The following is a 23,062-nucleotide window of genomic DNA, read 5'->3' as shown; positions in this document are numbered from 1 at the left end:
CTTGTGTCATTTATTTATATTTTGGGGTTGTTAAGTGATATTTTTGGATTGATATATGTTTTGTAATTTAGACTTTGAATTTGTTAAAGACTTAAAGTTGTTTGTTTATGTGAATTTTGAGTAGATTATGAATATGGATTATAAATTTGAGTATCTACCTATTTGAATTTTTTTAATTATAGGTTTTTATATATAAATATAAGCAGATATATCCGGTTTAACCGGTATGCAATTTAATTACTGAACCACCATTGAACAATTGTACCACTATACCAATATCCTGACCAGTTTGATATTCTTTAAGGTCATAAAGAACACTGCCCAAAAGTTTGCAGCCATAGAATTATGATGAGATTGGTCATGGAAATCGCAGCCACACCATCATTATTTATGTTTTGTATTTTGTCCACTTTGCTCAGTTTTTCTATTATATTAAAAGCTCCAAAAAAGATAGGTAATTGTTCCTCTCACTTTCTTCCTATCCACGTACAAAATATTAGTTTTAAAATTGAATATATCCATGCTCTTTTTTACATTATATTTTGGTTTTTCTTTTTAATTCAATTTCCAAAAAGCAAAATATAGTATAACAATTATCATAGTTTAATTTTCACTTCCCTACTTTTCCTCTTAATATTATTTAATTTCTATTAAAAAATTATATAATTATAAATAATCACCACAAACACATTAGCCACTTATTTGACCTATCTACCTTAAATTGAATATTATAATAAAGACAAAAAAATACATTCTAATTTTCCTGAATGAAATATATAAAAATTACAAGTATGAGATGCGTGTCAATACGCTTTTTGGTATTACCAATATTTTCCTTTCATCCTTTAGGATAAATAACTATTTTTTCAGGATGTATAACTACTGCTTTAAACAAAAATCCTTTGTAAGAATCGAACACTTATATTTTCGTTATGCCAAAATTTAACAATCTTACATACATAAACTATATTTAATTTTACATGATTTATGTATTTATTATAGTGTATGAACAAGGCGTAATTTCCGAGTTAGAAAAGTCAAATTGATCGTGCAGTGCTCATTGTTTCTTCACTTGTACATAGCCTACCTTTCTGATCTTGTTCAAACCAAAGTCTTTCCCTTCTTCTTCTGCTCCTTCTTCCCTCACAGAGTTTCCTAAGATTTTGTTTAACAAACTTCAAATCCTCATAATTTTCTTCTTTTAATGCAGACATAATAAGAAGGAAGGGTAAAGTGTTATCTGGGTTCAATTCAATTTTGATTTTGGAGTTGAAAAGGTTTGAACTTGTTTTTTTGTTTATTGTTCTCTATGGATGTTAAGGATAATAATCCAATGATTCCTGAGTTAGAAAGAGAGGAGAATTTAATTGCTGCAGCAAGACATATTATTAAGGCATTAGGGTCAAATAATAACCTTACTAGTGATGCCAAGAAAATTCTTGCAGATCTTGGTTCCCAATTATCCTCTATCAGCATCTCCAATAGTAAGGATGAGGAGGAGGAAGAGGATCGTAATGACATCGAAAATCGGTTCGGAGTAGTTCATGAGAAAATAATGAGATGGGATGAAGATCAGTCTATGATCTGGGATTTGGGACCTGAGGAAGCATCTGATTATCTGAATGCTGCTAATGAGGCCCGAGAATTGGTCGAAAAAATGGAGAGTTTGCATTTGAGTAAAGAGGACAAAGAGTATGAGTTTTTGCTGAGGGCTTATAGTGTTCTTCAATCAGCTATGTCAAGGCTTGAAGAAGAGTTTAGGAATTTGCTTATCCAGAATAGGCAACCTTTTGAACCCGAATATGTGTCTTTTCGGTCTATTGAAGAAGATGTTATTGATGGGAATTCCATGGTTTCTTTTGGCGATGAATCAATTGAGGAATCGCTTCGAAGAGACAGTGTTAGCCGAGCCTCCGAGGAGCTTATCATTGATTTAGTGCATCCGGATGTGATACCGGATCTAAGGTGTATTGCTAACTTATTGTTTGCTTCTAATTATGTCCAGGAATGTTCACATGCTTATACTAGTGTTCGAAGGGATGCTTTAGATGAGTGCCTCTTCGTTCTTGAAATGGAACGGTTGAGTATCGAGGATGTCTTGAGGATGGAGTGGGTTGCTTTGAATTCGAAAGTCAAAAGATGGATTTGGGCTGTGAAGATATTTGTTAGGGTGTATCTTGCAAGTGAGAGATGGCTTAGTGACCAGATTTTCGGGGAGGGTGGACCTGTTAGTATAGCTTGTTTTGTTGATGCGTCCAAAGCTTCGATATTGCAGATTATGAATTTCGCTGAAGCTATTACTATCAGCCCTCGTCAACCTGAGAAATTGTTTCGAATTCTTGACATGTATGAGGTTTTAGCAGACCTTATGCCAGACATTGATGCCTTGTATTCGGATGAGGTTGGCTCTTATGTTAAAGTCGAATGTCATGAGGTTCTTAACAGATTAGGCAATTGTGTGAGGGCAACATTTCTTGAACTCGGAAATGCCATTGCATCAAATGCATCATCAACCGCTTTCGTTGGTGGTGGGGTACACCCTTTGACCAGATATGTTATGAATTATCTTATGATTCTCACTGATTACAATGAAACACTTAATCTGCTTCTGAAGGACCAAGAAGAAGAGGATGTGATATCGCTGTCACCTGACATGAGCCCAGGTACAGAAGAGGATAGCAAAAGCCGGGGATCTCCGGATAGAGTTTCCTCGATGGCCCTTCATTTTAGATCAGTTGCCTCAATCTTGGAATCCAACCTTGAGGACAAGTCCATGTTATATAGAGAGGCTCCCTTGCAGCACTTATTCTTGATGAATAACCTACATTATATGGCTGAAAAGGTTAAGGGTTCTGATCTTAGGCGCATATATGGAGATGAATGGATTCGAAAGCGCAACTCGAAGTTTCAGCGACACGCAAGGAAATATGAGAGAGCTAGTTGGAGTTCCATTCTCAACTTGCTTAAGGATGAGGGAATCCATTTTCCAGGTACAAATTCTATCTCAAAAAGTCTTCTCAAGGAGAAGTTAAGGAGCTTCTACATTGGCTTTGAGGATATTTACAGGATCCAAACAGCTTGGCATATCCCCGATGTTCAGCTTCGCGAAGACTTGAGGATTTCTACTTCCCTCAATGTAATCCAAGCTTATAGGACATTTGTTGGAAGGCATAGTAATCACATAAGTGACAAATACATTAAATACACCGCCGATGATTTGGAAAATTACCTTTTCGATTTCTTTGAGGGGATTTCAAAAATGGTTGCAAAATGCTCATAGGTGGTGATAGATGATATGTAAGAATAACCCTGTTTTCTAACAGGGGCTTGTAGCTGTATGATAACAAACAGGTTAGGGTCCATGCCAAAACCTTGTTCCACTTAGTGTGCATTATATGTATTTATTCATATTCAATGATTGAAAGAGTTTCAGATTTATGCTGCTTCTTTTTTTTCTATGTCTTCTTTACATTACTTAAGTTTAGGGAGCATTTGGAAAAGATTATAAATAACTTAATTTATTTAGTGGAAAATGCAATTGTATTACCATTGAAACCATACATGATTAATTCTACAACAAATTCTAATTGAGTGCCATGGTTCAATCCAGTAATTCAAATTGTGGACCGCATCACGTGATGTAGCTGCAATATTGCAGTGTCAGCCACAACTGCATTACACCACGATTGTGGTATGACACTGAATCACAACAATTGCTGCCATAATACAACCACACCAGGCCACATTTGGGCTACATGTGGTTGCACCGGATCGCATTGAATTCAAAAATATTTTTTTAATCACAAAATAAGTCACACTGCAACTGTAACCACAATCTGCATAATAATGATCGTAATCACAATGTCTGCAACTGTGACCGCAATCGCTACCACGTTTAAAACGTTGGTTCAGTCCTTCAAGTCTATGTATGTAATGTTCTAACTGTTCCTCATTTTCTTGGGAATGCAGCATTTCGTTTTAAATAAAAGAGTTTGCTTCAGATCTTCATAGACATTGTGTGGGCTCCTGCTTGTGTTTCTAAAAAACTGAAAATTTCTCTGTCCAAATGTAAGAAATTGCTCTGCAACACAAGTGTAGACATTACTTTACACCTTGCTGTTTTTATGAATGCCAGTTGTGAAAATAGGCCATATATTAGCATCATATGGGATTGTTTTCTTAAAATCTAGTCGGGAGAATATCTTCTGTCCCAAAAGAGAGTACCACTCTATGTACCACTACTTGTGATTGATCAAAAAAATATTTAATTATTATATTTTTAACATAATACATTTTTTCAAGCAATCATAACTAGTGATACACAAAATAGTACAATGTATAGGATAGCAGATGTGTTCCCCTATTAATCAGACATATGCTATGTAATATACGAGAGTATAGATTATAAACTATTTTAAGACCTTCTAATAAGCTCTTTTAGTTTCTTTTCAATAAGTTGCTTATGAAAAGTTGATAAAAAGTTGAGTGAGTTATTTATTTAGACATGCTATTAAACCAAAATAGAAGTAGACAGTGTTTTGTTGCTTTTGTCTTTGAAATTTGTGTCCAAGAATGCAGTAAATATATGGATAACTGTGGCTAAATGAAAAGATAAAAAGATATATGCACTAATAGTGTATAAGTTATTATTCATCTACTATTTATATTTAATTATTATTGGCTTTTCAATAAAAGTAAAATAAATAAATGATGACTGATATAATAATGGTGTATAAATATTTATCTATACTATTAATAAAGGGAAAACACAAAATAATCACACATCATGGTGTAATTTGTGTTTTCCTATTTTGCCCTCAATACTTATTTCTACCAAAAAACTATATAATATTATTTTCTTATTTTATCCTTATTATCTTCTTATTTTACAAGTGTATTTAAAAAATTGAATATTAGACTAATTGAATAAATTCAACCGTAAATTTAGCGCAAAAAATTATATTTGAATTTATAAAATACAAACTATACATTACCATAGGAAAACGAGTTGACAGATATGACAGTACATGTCAACACGCTAATATTGATAATATATAAATATCACATTTAAATGAAAAAGGTAAGCTATATATTCAATATATCTCATTTAATTCCCACACCTTGGTTGGGTTTTAACTTGCTGAGAACTTCTAGTATATAGACCATATTGGAGGAACTAGACCATAAACTTGGTCAAAAAACCAGAAATTCATTGACTCCAATAAATGGTCCTAAAAGAAATCTACTTAAGTCAAAATTTTGATATGAGTATTTGAAATGGCCCTTAGATTAGACAACAAGATATTTGAAGTTTGACTTGTTGCTGATGAAATTTTATGGAAATATGATATTGAAAGTCAATATGAGATTATTTTCATGTCAGATGCATTCACCATACAGCTTGCAAGAAATAGTATAAGTTTCAACCAATTGGGATATGTTGGACCATTATTTTCAAGACTAATAGCAAAATATGTGAAGACCCCTTAGCCTTTCTAGAGTATAGCCCTAGTACTCTATAAACTGAAAATGACATTTCTGTGAGCAACTTGAAATCTCTTGAAGGTCCTGAGAACTAGTCCAATTGTCAGCATTGATGGTGAATATTTGTAAGAAAAAAGACTTACCAATTTGGTCTCTTAAAAATTGGAAAATCTAAAATAGTTTGCAAAAATATCAAATGTGAGTCAAATTTGTCTTTTTTATCATTTGTATGACCCTTGATACAGACCATAATGATTCATTCACAATCTTTGGATACTAGTTTGGACCTAACTCTTTTTGTCACATTTATGTAGATAAGATGACCCTTTGTCCTACCACCATCCCAAAAGGAGAAATTTAATAGGGTGGTGTCTAGCAACCACCAAGGTACTGCCTTAAATAATGACTATTCTTTATGAAATAAATCTTTAGCAAGTATTACTCTAAGTGCCACATTTTTTAATTAGTCAAAGTACAAATACTTAATTAATAATTTAAAAAACAACAATGGTGGATCATAAATTATTAATACGTGGAGTCATATATGAAATGGGACATCTGATTTTGTCTCCTTTTTTCTTGCTTAGAAAATGTTCAAGGTCAAGGGTCTTTGAATGTGAATGAAAAATGGAAATGTTTAAGGTCCTTGTTGTTGTCTTTATTTTAAGTGTAGGTTGCCGTGAACATATTGGCATGTTATTGTTGTAAGAGCACCCACGTCTCAGGCAACATTTGTTATTATCCTTAAATCAGCATCAAGACTTATTTTATAATTAACACACTTTCTACTAAATTGACCAACTTTCTCCATTTATAACTTACCAGTTATCCTAATGGACCCTACAATATGCAATTTTCTCATTTTCTCCCAAAGTGTAATAGGATTGATTAATAGTATATAAAACTCTTATATTGTTAATATATCTATTTTTTCTCTTTCTCCGATTTCATAAGTGTTCACTTGCGAGTTTAGTTTAGAGGAATAAATGATAAAAAAAGACTTCAGCTCTATTATAAGTGTAATCTCTTCCATCCTCTTTGAAACCCAACTCATAAATGGAATGAGGAACAAATTTAGACAACTCCAGCTACTTTAATTCAACAAAGATCTTCATGCTTCTTGGGACCAAGAATAATTTTATTCTAAAATGTATATCACTTCATGTAATTTTTGTTTCATTGATCAGTAAATATGAAATTAATATATTTTTAATTTATGTTTTATTTTTCTAACCAATAAAAAATAAGAAGTACATGGAGTGATACAAAGTTTGGGTCATAAGATGAGGCGACAAAAATAATTTCCACTGACATTCTATTTTTATATTTATAAACATCTTTATTGATATACAAATTTTACCAAATTTGTGTTAGTGAACAATGTAGAGTTGCATGTTGATAATGGAATAAGCAGTTGGAAGTTAGTTATTGCAACAATCTATTTCCAGCTGGTGTTGGAAAAGCACTTGGGAAATCAAAGTTCCTTCAAATCGAAATAGAGCCATAGTCCCATTAATATGAAAAGTTAAACTATAGTTATGCTTATATATGGCAATTATAATAGAGGTGATGAAAAAGAAAAAAAAATGAATCTTAGATAACTTTTAAGTTTTATTCATATGATTTGTTCGATTTGAGGGAAAAAATAAATAAATTAGATTGAGTATAACTAGTGTAATTCAATTTAAGTGTAAACGAATCACTCATCATTATATTATAATATGATAAATATACTTTATATAATCGGATGACAATTGTGTCCTTGTGGTGTCTAGTGGTCAAAAAACCGAATAAGAATCACATGTTTCAAAAAATTATTGTCTTTATGTTCCAAGTCAATCACATTCTATCAAGTAATATAAAAATTTATTTTTATATTTATGATTTTTACTTTTAATTAATGACAATTTTTAATTTGATTGAGACATAAACAAGATTCAAAAACTAGGAAAATAAAGGTTTTGGAATGTGAATGTACATATTTTTCTCAACCTAAACTCAACCTAAACACATTCACCAATTAAACATGTCACCCTTAATCCTGGTGAGAGTACTTATTAAAATAAAAGGAGTTTTGGAATGGGTACATATTTTTCTCCTTTATAACCCTAATTTTTTTGACAACATTTTCAATGAAAAATCAAATAAATTGTTAAGCACCCCAAACTACATTTAAACTTTAAAGTTGTTCGCAATTAGGTCCAGAAAATCCTCTTTTCATTTGCTATAAAAAATAATAACAATTACAACATCAATAATAAGATATGTTAGTTATAAAAAACATGAAACATATCTGAGTGTTCTTTTCAATATCAAGATTTCTGTGGCTCAGAGCGTTCTAAGTTTTTAATATTTTTTAGTTGTTTTCATTATTTATTTTTTCTAAAAATAAAATTAAGTTGTATAAATTTATAGTATTCTTCCAATATCTTTGTCTAATAATGAAGACATGGATTTTAATGAAGACAAAGATTGATGAAAGATAGAGTTTAATAAAGACAAATATCGACAAAAAAAAAATATAGCAAGGACAAGCTTGAAGGGATGAACAGATTAACAAACAACAAAGTCAAGACTCAAGATTCATACAAGATAAATCATTTGAAAAGATCTAGAGGTTAAGTGTTTATATCTTTATTAGGTCTTAAGATGTTTGTTTAGAAATAGTCTAGGCTAGGATGAACCTTAATGGAAATCTCCCAAGCTAAAATCAATCATAACTAAAATGAGACTTATATGCATTCACACATGATTTACATACACATGCATAAATACATGATCATATGATTTTGGATGCATTTAAAAAGAATTTTAAATCATACATCATTCAAAGTCATGCATCATACTTTTATAAATTATGTAGTAGGTTCATATAACATTGAAATATCTTTTTATAAAACCAATAGTCGCTTAAGAGATATTTTAATTGATTAAACATTGAAATCTTGAGAATCTGTTAATCAATTAAGTATAAGTTTAATCGATTAAGGATTGTTGCAATTTCTGGTTTCTAGTATTTTAAAGATCCGTTAATCGATTAAATTTAGTGATAATCGATTAACTACAGCTGAAAACAAAATTGTATATAAATCCAAGTTTTTCATATTGCTTCATAAGATACATGAACATATTTTCATAGAGTTAGAACACATACACGAAAACTAAATTTTCACATTGTTCTGAAAATCATAGTTCTTTCACTTTCATATCTTTAGATAGATTTTCAAAGTGTTCTTTTGAAAAAGAGAAAAGGGTGAATCTTTAGAAAGATCCCCAAAAGAGCTTCATAGCAAATCTTTTGTGAAAATAAACATTGCATCTCACATTTTTTGTATTCTAATTGTGAGATTTGTAGAGGGGTTCTTAACTTCTAGAAGAGTGATTATTCTGCACAATTAGGTGCATCAATAATTTAAAAGATTTTAGACAAGGCATAAATATATTCTCTTGGTGTGTTTAGTATCACCATTGAAAGAGAATTAGTTTGAGAAAACCCTAGCTGCCATTAAGTAAATGTCTTCACGAGAGCAAGATGTCTTGGTTCGAGCAAAACAGAGGTTGGGGCTAGAGTTGTGAAAAGTGTGAGTATCCAAGTAAGCGAGTTGAGTAGTCAAACCGAAATGAGAGGCTCAACGGTTCCAATAAAATAGCGTCTTGTGTCTTGTATTAGAAGTTTGTTTGTAAAAGAACATATAATTTTCATAGTGAAGAAAAATCTCGCATTATCAGAAGGGGATGCATGGATGTACTTTGCAAGTGGACCTACAAACGAACCAAGATAAAATTCGTGTCTCATTCTTCTCAACCCTTAACTTTTTACATTTCCGTATTACTTGATTTGCTTAACTTGACATGCATATTATTCTGAGTTATTTGCATATTCAGTTTTGTGCATTTACTGTTCTTAATTATCTAAAAGAAGTGCATATAAGTTTAGTTGAGTCTTAGTAATCTAGGATATCAAAGAAAACTATTTTTCATAGGACAAGAACTGAATAATCGATTAGGTTGTTTAGTTAATTGATTATATGCAAAACTAGTTAATCGATTAGGTTGTTTAGTTAATCGATTATCTGCAAAACTAGGTAATCGATTATAGTTGGTGTTAATTGATTAAATAGTGTGTGGATTTGTATAATCTGTTTGTTTATCGAGCAACGATAATTGTGTACGGTATAACCTATTCACCCCCTCTAGCTGAGTTACATAGCCATGTGGGAACCAACAATTGGTATCAGAGCTAGTACGAACGTGATAACTTAACTGCTTAGAACGTTGATCCTAGGCACTTTTACCATGGGCTCTTCTAACCCTTTTAGCGGCGATGACACATCCATCAACCGCCCTCTGAAAAATATGAATGAGGATTTTTATTGAGGCTATTGTTACAGATATTTGGGATGCCGTAGAATATGGACCTTTCGTTCCACTATACATGGTGGAAGGAGAAACAAAAAAGAAACCAAGAAATCTCTTCACCAAAGAGGAAAAAAGAAAAGTGCAGCTTGATTTGAAAGCTAAAAATATTATAACCTCCACACTCTCATACGATGAGTTCTTTAGGATTTCTCAGTGTATTAGTGAGGTCAAACGGTCTAGTTGATGCATGAGTATGAGTTATTTCGCATGTTTCCACATGACTCTATTTTTATTTGCAAAAGTGATTTAATCACATTATTAACCATTTCATCGCATTAGATAAATCATTTTCCAAACATGAAGTAACAAATAAAGTGTTGAGATATCTTGACAGGAAATGGCAACCCAATGTGACTGCCATCATGGAGTCAAAGGACTTGGAACAAATGATGCTCACAACATTATTTAGAAAACTTCAAGAACACAAGATAGAATTAAAATGTTTGACACTCAATGAGAAAATGGACGAGAACATAAAAGAAATCTCCTTCAAAGCAACAAAATCATATTCAAGAAGTCAAAAGGAGAAATATGGACGAGAACATAAGTGATGAAGCTATGTGCCTCCTCATCAACAAATTCAGGAAGTACTTAAGAAAGAATGGAGGACTCGAGAAGATTCACAAGGAAGATGAATAAGGTTCAATCAAAATGAGCAAGTATCCTAAAGACAAAGCAACTTGCTATAAGAGTGAGAAAGTATACCACATGAGGTACACATGTCATACCTCTCTCAAGAAGATTGAAACATGACAACAAGAAAGACTCTCGGGATATCAAAGTTAAGAATACATACATCGTTTGGGATGAACTCGATGAGGACACTACATCAACAAACATCTCAGAATATGAAGAATCAATCAAGCTATGTCTAGTGGCTCAAAATCTGTTTTCTTGCAAAGTGAGCAAGATGAGCCTAGTGAGGTACACTCTTTCGATTCTATTTCAAATTCCGATATATTTCCCACATATGATATACTTTATGATGCTTATGTTGAAATGCATGAAGATCTTAAAAAGATAGCTAAAAAGTATATGGATAGAAAAAAGGTTGATTTTATATCTTGAAAAGAAAATTTTTAAATTGCAAAATTTCATTGATATGCTTAAAATTGAAAATAAAATCTTAGATGCTAAATATGCTAATTCTTCATGTGATTGTACCACTAAATTAAATGTGATATCTACTTGTGAAAATTGCACTTGCATAGAAAAAGAAAATCGTATCTTAAAGGATAAAGTTGCTAAACTCACATATAATAGTCACAAAATAAACAATTTACTTGCTACATGTAAAAATGTTGAGATTAAATCTAGTTTGGGATATACGCATGCAAAGAACACATACATTTCACAAGAAATAGGTAGATGTTTTGTAACAGTCATATCTTAAATCCCCTACTTGATTTTATTGTGGATTGCATGGTCATATTATGAATACATGTAATATTAGAATGTTTGTTATTCCAAATGGAAAATATATGTTCATTGATAAGAGACGAGATCCCCAAGCTACTAACATCAAGGGACCCAAGATTAGTTGGGTGCCCAAAACATGCAAGTAAACTTGTTTTGTAGGTGTGCCTAAGGACATATGAACTTCAAATTGCATATGGACAACAAATATTGTAGGAATATGGTATGTGAGAAGATCAAGCTTCATTGAAATGTCACCAAAGAAAAAGGACTATGACACTTATGAATAAATTATTAACTCAAATGCTTGAAATTAGGAAGAATTGTGCTACAAAGGTAAATGAGGTATCCTTTCTAAACTCCAAGTGTTACGTACTTTAAGTGTTATAAATAAATACTTACTTGAAATCCTAATGAAGCCATAATTTCAAGAATAAGTGATATAATAAGTATATTTCAAAGAAAATCCCCCAAAATCACTTTTAGGCCAAATACTTTATGTTTCTCATTTACATGCTCTTAAATGTAAACATGTTATTGTTGAACATGTTAAATGCAAACATGTTAAATATAGAAATACTATCTAGGATATTCTAATCATGTTGAAACACAACAAGTCATATTTCATATTAATTCAATTGACCAAAACTATTTTTTAAAAGCCTATGCAAATTTAATGATTGATAAGCCATCTCCAAAAGAGGAGAGGAAATGTATGCTAAATTTTTTTAGGTACTCATGAGGATAAATATTTAAAGAATTGAAGCGCTATGCAAGAAAAAGACAAGAATTAAGAAATTGAAGAAAGGTCAAAGAATACATCAAATATGACAATCTTCTAACACTTTGATAAGGATGAGGTAAAACATCTGAGGTAACCAAATATTGTGGCATGTTTTTCTCTGTAATGTCTTATCACATGTTATGTATGATATTATGCCTAAGTGTTTGAATGCATGCTAGACACCTAGAAAATCCTAAATAATCGCACTTATAGCCAATAAATGCATGTATTCTTGATTGTCTATGCTTTCATGTGTTTTTGGCTGTGGGTTAAGTGTGCATTAAGTGTTTAGGATAGATCATTTCTATTAGAGTCTTAGCAAACCTCTAAACTAATTCAAATTGTGCCAAAATCTGTCTTGGTGACTTATTTAATCGATTGTTCTGTATTCTAATCGGTTATCTAGGTTTTTTTGTGTGATTTAATTGATTATCTATTCCTTTAATCGATCACCTGGGGTAAAAATGTTTTAAAAATGTAATCGATTAAGTTACAATATAATTGATTAACTGGGTTAAAATTCAAATCTCGTTAATCGATTAACACATAAGTTAATCGATTAAGTGCAGTCATAAAACAGATTCAAACACAGTTTTGGGTTTAGTTTCTTCATACTCTAACCTCGTGCATTTTGTCTTCTTCCCCCAAATTGATCTTGTAACTCATTCTCAAACTCATATTCGAGCTACTCAAACTCTATTTCTTTCCACATCCTAACCTCTAACCCATCAATCTGGTTGAAATTGAATAACATAAGATTACCCCCTTTCTAAACCTAATTCCGGTTTCTCTATCCAATCGATTATACATCTCCTAATTTCTGCCAAAATGAATAACGAAAGACCCAAGAGAATGAACCGTTATCTTCGTCATCCTGGATGCACGAGAAATTCCAATGCTGGAGGGTCTTCTTCAAATGCTGGGTAGAATCCATCCCTAAGTTTGGACCCATTCTATGGTCCTGCTCTTCAAGTAGAAAGGTTGGAGAGGTTTGTCACCCGGAAACCAACATATATCTAGTATGCCGGTATGACATGGATGGTGGAGCAGGGATTTCAATTCCCACATGAATTGGAGGTACAAGGGGTTGTACAGTTTCTAAAACTAAAAAGCACCATATACCCTTCTCTGGTTCGGGAATTGTATGCTAATTTTCAATATAAGGATGGTGGTTATCGAGGTATGGTGCAAGGGATGTTGATTATGTTAAATAATATATTGTTTATGGTTTTTGGAGGCTTAACGTGTGATGGCGGATCTCTTGGTGACTGTAATGATGAAAAATGGAGTGCGTACGACTCCACAGAAATGTACAAGTCATGCTTGAGAGGACCACATTATTTCTTCCAAGGTGAGCTTACAAAAATTGGTTCATTAACCGTGGAAAATAGGTTATTACATTACTTGGTCGCTTACATTTTGGTTCAGCGCAATACAAATCACTCGCAACCAATTGTGAATGATTTGAAGTTAATTAAGGAATGTATTCAGATAAGCTAGCCTAATGAGATTTTGAAGGTCATGTATGGCATTGCATCTTCTTCCTCAAGACTGCTAGCATATGGCATATTTATCTCTCATGTCATTGATCACATTGGGATCGACACATCTAGTATGGAGATAATGGCTGTAAATCCTAGAGAGCCTATGGTTCATGGGAATCTCATTCACAAGATGAGCATTTATAAACATGGAGGTAAATGGATGTATCTAGAGGACTATAGGACTATTGTAAATTTGGATATACCTAATGAGGAAGACGGTGGCGAGCAAGGTGAGCAAAATCAAGAACAACAAAATGACGAGGCATCTAATATGCCTCAAGGACCTTTATTTGGTTTGGTTCATTTGGATGCCATGGAATAACGCCTAAATGAGCGAATTAATTCGAGAATGCAATCCATGGAGGATAGGCTTATAGCGGAGTTTCACAGACAAGCAGAAGATAACCAAAATCATTTCGAGCATCTTCACTTTCTATTTAGAACCTTCGGTGGCTTTTCGTAACCACCTCCTAGTTAGTTTAGCTTAAGGCGGCTAGTGTGTCCTAGTTATGTTATGTTTTAGGAGTTATGGTCTATGTCTTTTTGGTCGTTGCGTTGTAATTTCAAACTTGTTATTTTGTTTTGTGCTTTGAATTTGAATTTTACACGCATGACATGCTATAATTGTATTTTTGAGCTTTCACTTGAATCATGTACTTGCTATCTTACTCTTATAATTGTTTGATCAATGAATGAATGAATGTTTAGCTATTTTAAATATGTTGCATTGATCTTACTGTGCGCAATCTGTATAAAACAAGTGTATAAAACCTAGTGGATATCAAGTTACATAACATTCTGCAATCAACATGTAATATGCACTTTATTATGTCATATTAGTAGTATTAATCGATTAATAGCAGCATAATCGATTAATATCATATAAAATGTAATTCTGTGTAAAATTGAATTATACTTAATCGATTAAGTAGAAATATAACCGATTAACATCATTAGAAATTGCATTGTTTTCCTTTCTTTTGGAAATAAGCTTTCATATATCACATTGTTTTCTTATCAAGCCAAAAGGAAAAGTTGAGGTTTCCACAAGAAAACGATAAATCACCCGAGGAGGAGGAAGAGGAAGAAATGCACATCAAATTACAACAAGGAAATTGCAAAACGTAGTTGATTATCATCAAGCAGATCCAACAAAGAGTTGTCAGATCCAACAAGTGATTGTCATCATCATAGCATATTGTGTATGCAAACATGCATCACATAGATTTTGATGAAGAGAAAGGTTGATAAAAGACAGAGTTTGATAAACTAATCAATAAACAACAAAGTCAAGACTCAAGATTTATACAAGATGAAGCGTTCAAGAAGATCTATAGGCTAAGTGTTTTATATCTTTATTAGGTCTTAAGATGTTTGCTTAGAAAGAGTCTAGGCTAGGATGGACCCTAATGGAAGTCTCACAAGCTAAAATCAATTACAACTAAAATGAGACTTACATGCATTCATACATAATTTAAAAAGAATTCTAAATTATACATCATTCAAAGTCATGCATCATACTTTTAAAAATCATGTAGTAGGTTCGTATAACATTGAAGTATCTTTTTGTAAAACCAATAATCGATTTAGAGATATTTTAATCGATTAAGTATTGAAATTTTGGGAATTCGTTAATCGATTAAATTTAGTGATAATCGATTAACTACAGCTGAAAACAGAATGATATATAAACCCAAGTTTTTCATATTGCTTCATAAGATACATGAAGATATTTTCATAGAGTTAGAACACATACACAAAAACTATTTTTTCACATTGTTCCGAAAATCATAGCTCTTTCGCTTTCATATCTTGAGATTGATTTTCATAGTGTTCTTTTGAAAAAGAGAAAATGGTTAATCTTTAGAAAGATCCCCAAAAGAGCTTCATAGTCAAATCTTTTGTGAAAAGAAACCTTGCATTTCATGTTTTCTGTATTCTAGTTGTAAGATTTGTAGAGGGGTTCTTAGATTCTAAAAGAGTGATTATTCTGCACATTTCGGTGCATCAATAACTTGAAAGATTTTAGTAAAGACATAAACATATTCTCTTAGTGTGTTTAGTATCACCATTGAAAGAGAATTGGTTTGGGAAAACCCTAGTTGTGATTAGGTAAGTGTCTTCATGAGAGCAAGATGTCTTGGTTCGAGCGAAATAGAGGTCGAGGCTAGAGTCACGAAAGGTGTGAGTATTCGAGTATGCGAGCTGAGTAGTCAAACTGAAGTGAGAGGCTCAATGATTCCAAGAAAGGAGCATCTTGTGTCTTGTATTGGAAGTTTGTTTGTAAAAGAACATATAATTTCCATAGTGATGAAAAATCTCCCAAGATCAGAGGGAGGCCTGAATGTAGTTTGCAAGTGGACCCGCAAACGAATCAAGAGAAAAGACGTGTCTCATTCTTCTCAACCCTCAACTTTTTACATTTCTGTATTACTTGATTTGCTTAAGTTGACATGCATATTATTCTGAGTTATTTGCATATTCAGTTTTGTGCAGTTATTGATCTTAATCATCTAAAAGAAGTGCATATAAGTTTAATTGAATCTTAGTAATCTTGGATATCAAAGAGAACTATTTTTCATAGAACAAGAACTGAATAATCGATTACGTTGTTTTGTTAATCGATTATCTGCAGAACTAGTTAATCAATTAGGCTGTTTAGTTAATCGATTATCTACAAAATTAGTTAATCAATTATAGCTGGTGTTAATCGATTAAACAATGTGTGAATTTGTATAATCTGTTTGTTTATCGAGCAACAGTAATTGTGTACCGTATCACCGATTCACCTCTATGGTGAGTTACAGAACTCCGTGGAAACCAATAATTTATACATCACAAAAAATTCAATATAAAAATATTTATACAACATGTAATATGCACTTTATTATGTCATATTAGTAGTATTAATCGATTAATAGCAGCATAATCGATTAATATCATATAAAATGTAATTCTGTGTAAAATTGAATTATACTTAATCGATTAAGTAGAAATATAACCGATTAACATCATTAGAAATTGCATTGTTTTCCTTTCTTTTGGAAATAAGCTTTCATATATCACATTGTTTTCTTATCAAGCCAAAAGGAAAAGTTGAGGTTTCCACAAGAAAACGATAAATCACCCGAGGAGGAGGAAGAGGAAGAAATGCACATCAAATTACAACAAGGAAATTGCAAAACGTAGTTGATTATCATCAAGCAGATCCAACAAAGAGTTGTCAGATCCAACAAGTGATTGTCATCATCATAGCATATTGTGTATGCAAACATGCATCACATAGATTTTGATGAAGAGAAAGGTTGATAAAAGACAGAGTTTGATAAACTAATCAATAAACAACAAAGTCAAGACTCAAGATTTATACAAGATGAAGCGTTCAAGAAGATCTATAGGCTAAGTGTTTTATATCTTTATTAGGTCTTAAGATGTTTGCTTAGAAAGAGTCTAGGCTAGGATGGACCCTAATGGAAGTCTCACAAGCTAAAATCAATTACAACTAAAATGAGACTTACATGCATTCATACATAATTTAAAAAGAATTCTAAATTATACATCATTCAAAGTCATGCATCATACTTTTAAAAATCATGTAGTAGGTTCGTATAACATTGAAGTATCTTTTTGTAAAACCAATAATCGATTTAGAGATATTTTAATCGATTAAGTATTGAAATTTTGGGAATTCGTTAATCGATTAAATTTAGTGATAATCGATTAACTACAGCTGAAAACAGAATGATATATAAACCCAAGTTTTTCATATTGCTTCATAAGATACATGAAGATATTTTCATAGAGTTAGAACACATACACAAAAACTATTTTTTCACATTGTTCCGAAAATCATAGCTCTTTCGCTTTCATATCTTGAGATTGATTTTCATAGTGTTCTTTTGAAAAAGAGAAAATGGTTAATCTTTAGAAAGATCCCCAAAAGAGCTTCATAGTCAAATCTTTTGTGAAAAGAAACCTTGCATTTCATGTTTTCTGTATTCTAGTTGTAAGATTTGTAGAGGGGTTCTTAGATTCTAAAAGAGTGATTATTCTGCACATTTCGGTGCATCAATAACTTGAAAGATTTTAGTAAAGACATAAACATATTCTCTTAGTGTGTTTAGTATCACCATTGAAAGAGAATTGGTTTGGGAAAACCCTAGTTGTGATTAGGTAAGTGTCTTCATGAGAGCAAGATGTCTTGGTTCGAGCGAAATAGAGGTCGAGGCTAGAGTCACGAAAGGTGTGAGTATTCGAGTATGCGAGCTGAGTAGTCAAACTGAAGTGAGAGGCTCAATGATTCCAAGAAAGGAGCATCTTGTGTCTTGTATTGGAAGTTTGTTTGTAAAAGAACATATAATTTCCATAGTGATGAAAAATCTCCCAAGATCAGAGGGAGGCCTGAATGTAGTTTGCAAGTGGACCCGCAAACGAATCAAGAGAAAAGACGTGTCTCATTCTTCTCAACCCTCAACTTTTTACATTTCTGTATTACTTGATTTGCTTAAGTTGACATGCATATTATTCTGAGTTATTTGCATATTCAGTTTTGTGCAGTTATTGATCTTAATCATCTAAAAGAAGTGCATATAAGTTTAATTGAATCTTAGTAATCTTGGATATCAAAGAGAACTATTTTTCATAGAACAAGAACTGAATAATCGATTACGTTGTTTTGTTAATCGATTATCTGCAGAACTAGTTAATCAATTAGGCTGTTTAGTTAATCGATTATCTACAAAATTAGTTAATCAATTATAGCTGGTGTTAATCGATTAAACAATGTGTGAATTTGTATAATCTGTTTGTTTATCGAGCAACAGTAATTGTGTACCGTATCACCGATTCACCTCTATGGTGAGTTACAGAACTCCGTGGAAACCAATAATTTATACATCACAAAAAATTCAATATAAAAATATTTATACATCACAAAAATAATAAAGTTTTTTGGTTTTGGGTAGTAATGTAATTTATTAAAATTTTGAAAGGTAAATTTGGTAAATGAGTTAGTGAAAACTATTTTCATTTTATAAATGCTATTTCAAATAGCTATCTCAAAAATAGTTTTCAAACACTATTAAGTATTTTTTTAAAAGTTATAAACTTCCTTAGATTTTTTACCAAATGACTCAAATAATTTATTGACTAAAGTTAAAAATTACGAAAAACTACAAATTTATTGAGGAAAAAGGTTTAACACACCTAGAATTAAAGAAAGAACAACGGTAAACAATAATATATATACCGTTTAGATAAAAAGAAATGAGGTCATTGATTGTATATTAATACCATAATAAGTCACTTCTAACTTCAATTAATGAAAGAAGTCCCACCATATCAAATTTCTGATTTTTTTAAAAGTATATTACACATATCTATGAGTTTTAAATATACAGTTTTAATAAAATGATATAAATTACTCCTTACTTTTTATAGTTATACAAATTATTGTTAATTTCATGTGTAACATATCTTTAGAGAAGAAAATATGTTGCTTGATTTTATGGCTAAATTTAGTTTATTTCCCCATATATCTTCTTAGTTGTGGAACACACCTCTAGGAAGAGTGCTAAACATCCTGCAAATGGATCTATACCCTATCCTTTAGTTTTTTTCTTCTTTTATTCGATGTACCCAAAAAATTATTGCTAATTATATATGCACATTACATATACCATTAAATGAAAGTATCATATGTATATCACGTTATTTATTAAAATATTATGATAAAAGTATCATTTTTTACATTCACATAATTATTTTCTCTCCATGAATATTGTATGTGATTTCATTTCCTTTTATAGTTTAAGAGCATTGCATTTGTCCCTTAATTGTAAGTTTTGTTATATGCGGTCACATGAATCTGAGCTTCAAAGTTACACATCTAGCTCATAAAGGCTTACCAATCCATGTTGTAAATTTACATGTCATACATCAACGTGTCACTAATTTTCTTAAATCTTTTTTTCTTCTCTGAACTGAAAACTTGTTGAGAGATTATTGACTTTTATCAAGTTATCTTATAACATTTTTTTTCCATGGTAAAAGTTATCTTATAATTGGCAACACAATGTTTCCACTTTTAGCTTACTACTAAATTCTTTATTTAGTTAAAGACAAGTTTCATATCTTGCAACCTTGCTCGATGAGTTATGCAACTCACACTATCAAATTAAGTTAGTGAAAGCTTATTACCAAGTTAGTGGAAATGAGCTTCTTCCAAGTATTATATTAACCAAATTATGAGTGATAATATATTGACTATAATTCTTTTAAACATTTTATCAAGCAAATTATGAGGTATATATTGAAACATGTTTTACAAAGAAGTAAGAAGGTTAATCACAAAGCCAACATAGAAAACGCAATGTTTTAAAAAGAAGAAAAATGAGACAAAGGTGACATGGTTTCCACTCCTCCCCATATGTTAATCAGACCCCCAAATAGGGTGTAAGCGGTTCCGATTTAAACTGATGGAACTGAACCAAACCAAACCGCAAAATGTGGTTCGGTTCGGTTCGGTTTCGCGGTTCGGTTCGGTTCTGTTATTCTTTTTAAGAAATCGTTTATGTTCGGTTCGATTTATGGTTTTAGAAATTTAGGAACCGTTATAACCGAACCGCATATTAAAGAAATATATACTGGGGATTAAGAAATAATATTTTATCATTGTTTAAATTCTTCAACCAATTTTCTAACTTAAATTATCAATTTTTATGTGAATTGTAGTGTTACATATGTTACTAAATTGTTATTAAGTTAATATTATATATGTTATTAGTTACTAAATTGTTTCCTAATGTCTTATGATTTAGAATATATTTTCCAACTTTTGTGATATTGAATTTCAAACCAACATATATCATATATTGTTATATAAGTATTGTTACATGTGTTACTAATTATGAAATGTAAGGTTATAAATGTAAGTATTATATATTTTACTAATTGATATATATATTACTAATCATGAAGTGTATTGTTATATATGATTCATAATTTTTTATAATAATAGTAGTAATGTTTATCCTTTTATGATAAACAATATCTCTTGTAATACATTTTGAATTTTCAATTGATGAAATATTTTTTTTATAAAAAGTAAATATAAAAACTGTGGAACCGAAATGAATTTTTACGCCCCTACTCCCAAATTTATTTGATTTATATCAATCCTAATTTGAGTAAGAAGAGGATGGGTTATTTTAAAAGAAAATAAGAGTTATGTTTTTTTATCAGCAAAATAAGAGAGTTGTGATGTTTGAAGTAGAGAGTGTTTTAATGCTTTATTAACAAGGGTGCTATATCAAAGGGAGATATGTGTATCAATAAGGTGTTGATATAATTTTGTAAGGCTTTGCTAGATCTTGGAGGATAAAAAAGTTAGAGTTTGATTTCTATGAGCAACAGTTATTAGGAGGAACATTCACACACTCCAAAAAGAATTAATTCCTTATTTAAAATAATGAGAAAATGTCATTTGTAGTACATAAAAAAGAGATATGTGTAAATGTAAAAAAAGGGAGAAATAACATGAATAGTTTCATTAAAACTGAGAGAATAACCATGTAATTTACTAATTTTTTAAAGTACGACATTCCAGACCAGAATTTTTGTTGTCAACTTTCTTCCTTGAACCAGATTTTTATTTAAAAAAAAACTATTACTTTATTATATTATCTTAACTAATTTAAAAGGCCTCGAAATATATTTTGATTGAGACACCTTTTTTTTTTGCCCTCTTCAAAAAGATTATATTAGCGAGAGTACAAATGGCACTTTAAACCATGAGCAAAAATTAGTGTTATCCTTAGACTTGTTAAAATGATAATGAGAAAATTTTACAAATGATTTTTTATTTCAATTCTGATCACTCAATACTTATTTACAATATCTATTTATTTGAATGCAAAAGTTCCACAAGATAAAAGATTGGTAAAAATTGCAAGCTCATTCATAGAGGAAGAAACAACATTACTCTATCACTATATTTATGTATTTAAAATATGATATCTTTAATAATTTAACCAAGCAGATTATCGCGACAAAATATTGTTATCACCACTACCACTATCGTAATATATCATTTTATAAAATCAAATACAGGTGACTTTCGTAACAAAGAACGGATAAGGGAAGGTATTTGCATATCGGAAGGAAACTAAACTACGATTTTGCAATGGTTTTCCATCATTGACAATGCAATCATCGTAGTCAAGGCGCTTGAACACTTCGGGATTGACGAGAGTTACAGAACTAAACCAACCACATGAGACGTGAATGTCAGATATTTCACAACCACTGAAGCAGTTGTTTATGATTTCAACTGTGTAGGTTGGGATCCCATTTGAGAGTGGCGGTGTGGGACTTTGATTGATAGCAATATATTCCTTACTGCACTTATCATCCCATATTGTGTTTGGTTTCACCACTTCAACTACATCAAAATATGTTTAATTTATAAATAATTTATATTAAAAGGTTTAATTTTCAAAAAATGTTGATATACACATTCAATGAAGTCATGCAATAATATAATAACTAGCAAAGCATAGAACACTATACCATACACCAAATCAATATAGCTTGATAATATCATATAGATTTTAACAATGTTTCTCATGCTTTAGGGATAACTTATGTAAGGTTGTTACTTTTTGTTTCAAATGCATAAATTAATGTAACATAAAAAAGAAGAGAAACTAATTCCCAACATTACCAGGTTGAAGAAGTTTGCGATGCCTAGCAATAAGGAATGTGTCGTTTCTTCCTTGTTTTAAACTAAGGGATACAATGGTTTCGTTGCTAGTTGCACCACTAAAACCTGCAAAGGATTCAAAATAATAAAAATATATGAACATTCACATAAAAAAGAGGGTACAATTTTTGAAAAGAGAAGAGAAATAAACCTATAAGAAGTCCAAAGAACAAGAAGAAGAGGGTTCCAAGTGTGGCCATTGCTTTTACAACAAGAACGCAGTTAGTAGGGATTGATTGGAACAATTAGCTAGAGTGGAAAAACAACCAATTAAATAGAAACAATAGTATAGTTATTTGTATTAAGAATCAAAATAATAATTCTCCTATAGAAAAAGAAAATAATTGATGATTCAGAAATAATTTAAAAGGAAACAAGTGATCTTAGTGAAAATATCACATTAAGTTTCGGAAATAATCAATGTGGTATTTAAATGAAGCAATATCCCTAGAGGACAATTATGATCAAACTCCACCCTAGTAAAGGATATATGAGATTGTGGTTTTTGTAAAGGATATATATACAATAGATCAAGTTTAACTCATCATAATATCTTATCCCTATTTCATTTTTAGTTTAAATATTTTTTAACCATATGTTTATGGACCGTGTTGATTTTTAGTATCTGTTTTATATTTAGTCTTTCCATTTTAA

The 23,062-nt window shown here is 31.2% G+C and overlaps 1 protein-coding gene and 1 pseudogene across 1 annotated transcript; one reads left to right on the top strand and one right to left on the bottom strand.

The window, feature by feature from the left end:
• On the top strand, positions 1,007 to 3,452 carry LOC109337129 (annotated as a pseudogene).
• Positions 21,747 to 22,608, bottom strand: LOC109327561 (TPD1 protein homolog 1-like). The gene is made up of 3 exons (XM_019560747.1): positions 22,560 to 22,608; positions 22,370 to 22,474; positions 21,747 to 22,087 (listed from the first exon to the last, which is right to left on the bottom strand). Exons 1-3 carry the CDS (start codon positions 22,606 to 22,608, stop codon positions 21,747 to 21,749), a joined length of 495 nt encoding a protein of 164 aa, XP_019416292.1.

The sequence above is a fragment of the Lupinus angustifolius genome, chromosome LG02 (assembly GCF_001865875.1).
Source record: "Lupinus angustifolius cultivar Tanjil chromosome LG02, LupAngTanjil_v1.0, whole genome shotgun sequence".
In the NCBI taxonomy this organism is placed as follows: domain Eukaryota; kingdom Viridiplantae; phylum Streptophyta; class Magnoliopsida; order Fabales; family Fabaceae; genus Lupinus; species Lupinus angustifolius.
Note: the sequence above shows the minus strand (reverse complement) of the source record. Positions and strands in the feature narration are given on the sequence as shown.